General features: G+C 39.0%; 1 protein-coding gene across 1 annotated transcript; it reads right to left on the bottom strand.

Moving 5' to 3' along the window:
• Positions 1-752: 752 nt before the first annotated feature.
• Positions 753-5037, bottom strand: LOC107725656 (N-acylneuraminate cytidylyltransferase-like). The gene is given in 9 exon segments (XM_016535003.1): positions 753-1325; positions 1328-1387; positions 1645-1804; positions 2340-2511; positions 2610-2704; positions 2879-3012; positions 3531-3686; positions 4584-4726; positions 4811-5037. Coding segments are annotated over 9 exon segments (1281 nt in total). The 5' UTR covers positions 5020-5037; the 3' UTR covers positions 753-1173.
• Between the last annotated feature and the right edge of the window lie 4945 nt (positions 5038-9982).

The following is a 9982-nucleotide window of genomic DNA, read 5'->3' as shown; positions in this document are numbered from 1 at the left end:
AAACATATTCAGAGGACGGTATGAGTACATTTTCCCTTATTTGATCTCAGGGATGGAGTGACTGTCACTTTATGTAGTTTTAAGATTATTGTGATGTATGTACAATAACAAATTGCTCTATTATAATTCATTTCTGATATTTTACTTCCCATTAATCAGTTAGCGAAGGTGACTGACTCAAAGTTTGTTTTAAAAATAAGGTTTTGGAAGAGCATTTTTATATGCAAAAATAATATTTGAGCAACTATAATTTTAGTAGACTTAAGACTCACATAACATGGACGTATTCTGTTGACGTTGTATAATTTTAGTAGCTCAATATAATATTCCGTTGAATTTAAATGAGGTGTGTAACCGAGTAATTAGTTTGTACAAGGCTGCCCTCTAGTGTATATTTTGAGCACACAAAGTGGCTTCCAATACATTCTGTACCACTGTTTTTTAGTGTTTGTAACAAAATAGTAGTTCACTCAAAAATGAAAATTTGCATAAAATGTACTCACCCTCAGGTCATACACTATATCTTGTGAAGTGAAAGTCTGTGTGTTCATAAAAACAAATTCATCACTAAGACTTGACTTTAAACGAGTCTTGTATCTGATATAGTTTACAAACGAAAGCAGTCCAAACAAACATGTCGGTGGATTCTGATGTGAGAGGACAACAGGGGATGGACTTTTTCAGGAGGCATTATTATGGATTATAGTCGCAGCTTTTCACTTCACAATACACTGACATACTGGAGTGTATTGTGATGTTTTTAACAGCTGTTTGGGCTCTCATTCTGACGGCGGCTCAATTAAAGACAACTTATAGATTTATGGGCTGCTTTTGGTGCTTGACACTTTTTTTATGGGCCATTTAGTGTTTCAAGAATAAGGTCCAAGGTTAAGAATAAGCTATTAGTTACTAAAAAATTTTTCTCTATTTTACAACATTACAATAGGCCTAGTGAAAGAAGGCTTCCCTTATTGACCACGTCTTATGTAGATTGCATGTTTTCTTTGTTGGACTCATGAAAAATTATCACGTTGTTTTTATTTGGCAAAACTGATTTAATGAAGTCAAAACACGGACGGAACTGCCGTTAGGCAGGGGATTTCACAGCCTTCCTCGGACAGTTATATTCAAGATTTCTGATTTGCTTTTCATAATCTTGCCCATCTATCTCTCCTAAAATGTGTTTCTGCAAATTCTATCCTGCTCCATCTGAGACTTGGCCTTCTTTTTCAGCAGTAGGATGTGTTCGGCAAACTCTCGCACGGCTCCGTGACCCGCTGCATTGCGGCAGATGTATTTGGCATGGTTGAGCGCGACCGTTGGGCATCCACAGGTACTGCGCTCAACCCTGCCAGTTCCAGGCACTTTACATCCGGCTCATCGTTTCCTGATAGACAGAAGCCAGGAAAAATATTTTGAGAAATCATTCTGTCTTTTGACTGATAGTCATTTTAAGGAAAGAGTGGTCATTCTAATGAAAGATTAAATGATAAAAGGAATAGGTTTTAGTATTTGTAGTTAATATTGAGGTACAATCTTTTAAACCTGTATTAGCCACACCAACATTTCTAAGATACACCATGTTCTTACTGATCATGGCATTTGGCTGATGTAACCGGGAGAAACGTAGAGCTCCTGTCTCACCTAAATATGCCACCTCTTTCCACTCCAGCCCTTCTTCCTCCATGAGCTCCTGCACCTTCTCCAGTTTGTCGTCCACATCCTGCAGGATCAGACAGCTCATTCTCTGTGAGAGCTTGTCAGCTAAGGCTTTTGCTATGGGGTCTTTTTCTATCATAATAACCTAGAGGAGAGGGGGAAAAACAAACACGTATACATTTTAAAGTAGTATTCATTTTTTGCTAACATCTTTCTTTAACTAATAGATCAGTCTCCGTAAAGACCGTCAAAAATTGCCAGTGCCGACTATATTTCAAGTCGTCACGGCGGGGGATTGGGTAAAGTTTTCAATTAGCAATAATCGCGCCTCGGATAAACCTCATAGGCTACGATACTGCCACTGCGCAAAGATAAGCAGCCAAAGGAGACGTCTGAGTACTTGTGTGTTTGAGCCCCTGTGATCATCAATGGTGGGATCAGCAGAACCCACGAAAAATCATCAAACTGCACAACACTACACTTAAACTGTTAAAAACAGCTGTTTTTAAAAGTGAAATATCAAATTGTGCATTTTATACCGAAGTTATATTGAATTAAAAGACAAAAACAAGAGGGGTCCCAGTTGCATGATGGGATACGAAGGATGGGTCTATTGTTGTGTGGGGGTTGGTAGAGGTCGGGGGTGGGAAACACAAGGTTGCCAAACAAGCCAGAATCACCTTCACTTGCTCTTTCTTCAGCATGTCGATACCGGCCTGGTCTCTGGTGTTGATAGACACCATCTCCTCTCCATTTGCTGAGATGTAGATCTGACCGTCTGTCAGACATCCTGACAAGTTACACAGCAGAAGCTTCACAACTTCAGGTTTGTCCTTACCGAAGTAACCAAACCTGTATCAAATACACACACCCACAGGTTCAGACTTTGCACTGTTTGCACTGTGGTTGTTTGCTAATATAAAGTTGCGTGGAGCCTATTGTTTCTTCACCTCAGCACTCTCTGTTCAGCTACGGGCCAGTCTATGTCAACATCAATATCCACACTGTACTCGGGCTTCATCTCAAAGTACTTCATTTTTCCACCCTGTGAAATGTTTCAAAAATGACAATTATGCAAGATACAAAGAGACTGATTGAGGATACTGATAATATGCTTTCTTGCCTATGGATTATTATGTCGAGCTTTTTTTGGTCACATATTATGTAGCTCATTAAGTTAAATGGTGGCCTTTAATCATTTTAAAACCCAAAATGTTACCTGAAGAAGCCCGTTTTTTACAAGTTCTTTGGTAGCGAAGTAAAAAGAGCCATTTTCGCACAGTTCTCCTTCCCAGTCCTGACGCCGCAGCCTGCAAGCTGGGTTCAGGTTCAACGGCTCAGTACATTGGCAGCCTTGAATATAAATAAAAGGTTAAGAGTTTTCAACATGCAATAATCTCTTATGCCCATCAAGGCTGCATTTATTTGATCAAAAAAAGAAAATGGTAATATTGTGAAAAATTATTACAATTTAACATAACTGTTTGATATTTTAATATATTTTAAAACAGAATTTATTCCTGTAATGGCAAATCTAAATTATCAGCAGTCATTACGCCAGTACTCCGCTTCAGAAATCATTCCAATATGCTGATCTGTTGCTAATAAGAACATAATAATTAGAAACGTTTAATATTATTACCAATGTTGAAAACAGTTGTGCTGCTTAATATTTTGGTGTAAACTGTGATACATTTGTGTTCAGGATTCTTTAATGAATAGAAGGTTCAAAAGAACAACTTATTTTTGTAAATGTCTTTACTGTTACTTTTAAGCAATGTAATGCTTCCTTGGTGAATAAAGGTAAAATTTCCCCTTAAAAATCTGTACTGACCCCAAACTGAACATTTACAGAATGCACTCCAACAAACCTTCGTTCTTGACCTCTTGCCATCGGAAATGGTGTCGCCGGACCACAGAAAAGACTGAATCACACCCTTCTTTGGTGATGCACTCCACAGCCTCTTTGAGATGGTGAGGGTGCAGACATGGAGACGTGGCCTGGATGTTACAGATGACGTCAACACCTGCAACATGTTTTTGTGAACATAATATACGTGTGTGTACTGTGTATATTTTATGTGTATATAAAGACACACACATGCATGTATATATTTAAGAAAAATATCTTATGTTTATATATTAAATATATTTATATAAAAAATAAATTATGATTATAAATATATACATATAAATATTTTCTAATTTGAGTTGAATTACTGAAATAAATGAACTTTCCCACAACATTCTAATTTATTGAGATGTACCTGTATACTGTATGTGTGTGTCTTTATATATTCATAATAAATATACACAGTTCACAAAAACTTTTATTCTGGATGCGATTAATCGTTGCCCAGCACTAGTATTTTTAAGAGTATATTTTCCCACCTTTTTTAACCTTCAGAGGACAAAAGAGAACACTGCTCAAGCCTTAACAATAAGAATGTTAACCGTACCTCTATATTTTGGGAAATGTGCCAAATCTAGCAAGGTTTTGAAGCTTGCAACCTTGAGGAACAAGCTGTGTTGTGTCTCTCTCATGTTTTTGTTAAGCGGCAATAAATATAGTTCACCAGAACCAGATTTTGAAATGAAAAAATCCTTACTTCCCAGGTAAATACCACAATAAAACAACATTATAAACATTCTTCTGTATCAGTGCATGAATATTTGTCAGCTGTAGAGTCTGTTTTTCTGGTTTCATTCACAATGAAAATAACAAAGACAAGGCGGGTGAAACAAGTTGTCAAGCATGACAACTTGATTATGTGGCTTGTTCCCTGGTTCTATGTTTGTTTTACTCTAAAGCAAGCGGTAGTAGGTGGACATACTCGTTTTACAAGCTGTAGTTACACCCCTTATATACAGAACTAACTAACTCGTGCAATGGCATGTGACTGCAACAGAGCCTGTTACACAACCTGGGTTTAGTCTGCTGAACTCCCGGATGGTGTCCAGTGAGCTAGAGGAGTCTTTGGACACCTCTGGACTCCTCCTGTGCACTTGAGCCCCCCAAGCCCTGGCCACTCTCGCGATCTCATCATGATCAGTGGACACCCAAACACTGCAAAAACATAAACAGCATAACGTCTACTGCCGCACAGCACAACCAACCAATCACTGAGTGAGTGACGTCCCATTCAATGACCTGTCAAACACCCCAGAGTCCAGCGCTGCTCTGATCACCCATCCGATCAAAGGAACTCCTGCCAGCATCTTGATGTTCTTCAGAGGGATGCCTTTACTCCCTCCACGGGCAAGAATAAGAGCAGCTTTGTGTCTTGAATCATCCGTGTTGATTTTTCTTCGTTTTGCGTTGGAAATGTGCTCAAGACTGTTGTCATTCAACTCTTGCATACCGTTTTCACTAGCTGCGGCCTTTAGTGTTGCTAATCAGTTAATATCGCCCAGTTGCACGGATAATAAGCAGGCAGATAAAAGTATATCTTAAATCCAGACGCGAGCTGTGAGATGTTGCTTCCATTCCAAAGCAATCTTCTTCTTGGTTTTAATGCGAGTTGCAATCTTTGCTCATATCGCCACCTACTGTGCTATTATGCAATCAGGATTTTATTTTATTAGTTGTTCTGGACAAGTCCAGTGCCTTGTCCAAATATCCACACTTGCGGTCTTGGCCACTTGAGACCGCGTGCGCGCGACAGATAGTAAGTGCGCAAGACTGACCCAGGTTTTAAAAATGGCAAAGCGCAGTGCCCTTAACGCACACTTAAATCCACACTATCTCGAATACCGCTCCGGAGCGCTATTCGAGGCTTACTGTGCGTTCACACCGAGAGCGTCAAAAATCGCTGGGCAAGTTCAAGCTCAAACCGGTGTGCACCGTTTTGCTACGGTTTCCGGTTTGAACGACATGTTTCCTGGAAACGGTGTGCAACAGGGTTTGAGATACATTTTGTCTTTTGTCAGCAGCAACACGTGTTCCACAAATCCCTTCACTCAATTGGGATGTTCTCTTTTATTCTGGACGGCAAGGGCAGTGACTGTTACATCGAGCGTATTTTGCAGTATTAGGGGCCGTTCACATATAGCGTATTTTGCGCGCTCAAGTTCGTTATTTCAAATGTAGATGCGCGGCAGGCGCACTCATAATGGAAGCGACGCGACACGCTCATTTTTTTCCAGGCGCGTCCGCACCGCATCGAGATAAAAACATTTCAACTAGTAGCAGAGCTACTGCAAGCGATTTTTAGTGCTGCAAATCCATTTATCCTTTGCTGAAACTTCCGCGTCTTCATGGACAGCGCAGGTCAAGGTTGCTTAGCAACGGCAGACGCCTCCGGAGCGCAAGTGCCCGAACGCTTTGGAAAAAGCAGAAAGCTGGCGCCTAGCGTTTTCCACGCGCTTTAGGCGCCACATGTGAACAGCCCCTAAAACACCTATTTATACCGATTTCATCAGGCTCCGAAAATTCTTCAAAAAGAACACAAAGAATGGCCTTCTCAGCTGCCATAGTTGCAACTCTTGCGTCATCAGAACAGGGTGTTCAACGCACCACCGTTTCCGTTTAAAAAATGTTTTGCACCGTTTTGTCGGGGCTGAACGCAGCCCTGATTTCAACTCTCCTCGATGCCCTTAACGTCCAAGTCGCGTTTTATTGGTGCAAAGATGAGTAGTAGTGATATTTATTTTTTTACAACATTTGCAACTGCTTTTTATCACTTAATTAGAAGCACCACAAATTAAAATTATGTCATGTTATAGGGACTACTGAACAGACATTCAGAAGTTGATTTTAAAATGCAAAGTATTTAAAATTAAAATAAAGCTATGTAAACATTTGCATTTTTACAACACTATAAGTGTGTCCCATCAGGTAATGAAAAGTTGGACACACACTTGCGGTCTTCATCCTCACTCCAACACTTGGGCCAACCTTGAGCCTTCCGTTTGAGAAGCACCATTCACCTCCCTCATGCTCGCTAAAAGCCGTAATTACGAGAGCTGTGAGATAAAAGAATATTTTCATTTTTATATGTTTATTACCATTCGCCTCCCTCGTGCTCACTAAAAGTGATTAGAAGTCATTAGAACCCGTTCAAAAAAAGGATTCAGAGGTTATTTTACGGTGGACCTGCTTGTCCACGATTTTGAGCGCTGCACGACAGAATAGATCATGACGTGATCAATGGTCTTGATCTTATTTCCATCTAAAATACTTTGAAAAGCATACAGTAAAAGTAAACTTCATCATTCAGCTGAACTGTGCACATTTATTTTAGACACTTCATGTCATGTTCAATTCATGCGATAAACGCATGTCCCTGCTGAGCTGTGGGCTATGACTAATTTCACGGGCAAAGCAGACACATTTACAATTTATGTATCGTCATTTTTTTTAAATTACAAATAAAGCTTTATATTATGAGAAGGATACTTTCTACGACCTTTATCCTGCAGTCATGGTGAGATTATAGATTTCTTCAATCTTAAAAACAAGAATCGAGTAAGTATCGAAAACAACAGTGAGGAATTCCCATCGATTCCCAAAACTTCGGAATCGAACAGCCCTAGAAGGCAGCATAAGAGCAGTATGACTAAATCTAAGCCTTGAGACTACAGTTTCTTCATGTCTATTTCTTCCTGTTACTCTATATTTACCTACAACTCTTTGAATCTCCTTGAACTTGCTAATACATGACCTTCCACTTCGTACATATACCCTCCTATTCTATTATGATAAACTATTCTACATTCACCAAGTAAATCAGTCTCCGTAGAGACCGTCAAAAATTGCCAGTACCGACTATATTTCAAGTCGTCACGGCGGGGTATTGGGTAAAGTTTTCAATTAGCAATAATCGCGCCTCGGATAAACCTCATAGGCTACGATACTGCCACTGCGCAAAGCTGATAGTATGCTGTCCAGAGAGGGGACGTGACCAAACGACGCACGAGTTCCCTCGACGGTAAGCATACTTACTCTTCCCTCTCCTGTAGACAGGGTCACTGTGAAGGTGGATATGCAAATCGAAATGCTGCAGCAGAAGTAAGTCGTGAAAAACATGTGTTTTATGAACGTTTTAAACATATGTGTATATATATAGAGAGAGAGAGAGAGAGAGAGAGAGAGACTATTGGTTAACCTCGCGCAGTGCATGCTGGGATATACAGCAGTTTTCAAGTATACTGAGAACAAAGTGCCAGGAATCGTTTACAAATGTAATTTCATAACATAGACGCACGCGCGTAAATAAACGTCCATTTTCTCTGCAGTCAGTGGCAATGCAATGCTGTGATTCCTTATTTGTTTTTCGCATCTATAATGTGCAGCCCACTTTTATTGTCGGAACTGCAAGTGGCCACCAGAGGGCGGTATTTATCTTAAAATAATTATCCCCACTTGACTATATATTTAGCTTCGAGTGATTCAAAGTTTGTAAATCTGTTTAAAACTGTGCTTAATTTGGAATATATTAAATAATATCAATTTAAATGCGAATTAAACATCAAATTCACCAGTGAAGTTGGACAAGTTATCACTCGAGTTGTTGCAGCTGATGAAGATTCATTAGCTTGACATTAGAACATCACGTCTAACGTTACCTGTGTAAAATGTTGCACAATATAAACCCCGGTCTACAAACGTAGTTGTATGTGTCTTCATATCGTGTAATTATTCTAACAATATTACTGGGAACATAACTTATTTAAACGGTTCAGAGTGCTAACTTTCGGGACATTCACGATGTTCACTAATTGTTTGACTAGCTAACTTAGTTCTTAATTACTCACAACAAATACATACACAACACACACATAGGCTAATGCAAATAGCATCAACAGTCGGGTGATGTTTACCTGTCTGACTTCCAAAATGATCAACGTTGATCAAAAATGCTCTTGCTAGTCGCAACAAGCCTTGTAGTTGCACAACAAACCACCAGAGGTCACCAACACATGCAGTTTCACCAGTTCACCACCAGAGGTCACCAACACATGCAGTTTCACCAGTTCACCACCAGAGGTCGTCACGAACCCGGCATCACTATCAGTTATCCTACATTTTCACTGTTTACACTTTGTTTTTCCCTTAATATTATACTGAATTGCTTTTATTTTGATGATTTTTATTTGTTATTGATTATTTTCGTGAATCATTTCAGCCATATTAATAACCCTAATTCATCTATTAGGTTTAATTGATAGAGATGATTGAAATAAAAATCCCAGAGCTTTATTGAGCACATACTGTTTATTACAAATCAAATGAAAAATGACAAGTTGATTAAGTTTAATTAAATGTGAAACATATTGTCATTGTCCATAGTACATTGCATTTAAATACAGAGTCATTCAGTGATAAGTCGTGCTAAAACGGAAGTAGGCCTATTCTTAAAAATAATGATTCTTTATTGGCATTGATGGTTCCGTGAAGAACCTTTAATATCCACAGAAACTTTCCATTTCACAAAAGGTTCGTTAGATGCTTAAAATGATCTTCACACTAAGAAAAAAAAAGGTTCTTTTAAGAACTGTGGACTGAAAGGTTCTTTTGGAAGGAACCAAAAACGTTTATTCTATATCATCACTGTGAAAACCCTCTTTTGGAATCTTGTTTTTTAAAGTGTAGTGACAGATTTTTTTTTCATATAGTGATCTACATGCAAGTGTAACAGATTATCAAAAAAAAAAAAAAAGTAGAGCGAGGACTTGCATACGTAACCAGAGAGAAGTCTATTTTTACTGGAAGGTTCAGTTATGATGTGAAAATAAAAAAATAAAAAATAAAAAGTTACAAATGAAACGTGAATTTTTCACGATAAGATCTGTAATATGCTTTAAGAAAATTTCACGTCAACTAATATGCCTAATTATTTGTGGAGCTCTTTGGAATTGATTATTATTTGAGGATTAACAGTCATACAGGAAACCATCTATTATAATCAGAATTATAATGTCAAAAACAATTCATATATGACAGGGTTGGCCAACTCTGGCCCTCGAGATTCACTTTCCTGCAGAGAGAACCCTGATCAAACTCACCTGCCTAGCTTTCTAGGCCCCTGCGATCTCACAAGACCATAGGACAGTGTTTCCCAAGCCACTATACATACACTAACACTATACATTTTCATATACATATATGTTCAATGAATTGGCTCATTAGTAGACTTCAAGACCTGAAATGTGTGGGTCAGATAAGGGAGACATCCAAAATGTGCACTGTTGGTGTGCCTCCAGGAACAGGGTTGAGAACACTGCTGTAGAGTGGCCCATTCATCATTTTAGATTTCAGAAGTGTACTCGCTAGTGCCCCTCTATGTGTCCTCAATGCACACTTCTGCTAAGCCGACACTGA

The sequence above is a fragment of the Sinocyclocheilus rhinocerous genome, unplaced genomic scaffold, assembly GCF_001515625.1.
Source record: "Sinocyclocheilus rhinocerous isolate Xijiao unplaced genomic scaffold, SAMN03320098_v1.1 scaffold153, whole genome shotgun sequence".
Lineage (NCBI taxonomy): Eukaryota > Metazoa > Chordata > Actinopteri > Cypriniformes > Cyprinidae > Sinocyclocheilus > Sinocyclocheilus rhinocerous.
The sequence above is the reverse complement of the archived record's forward strand: the minus strand, read 5'-3'. Positions and strand labels throughout refer to the sequence as shown.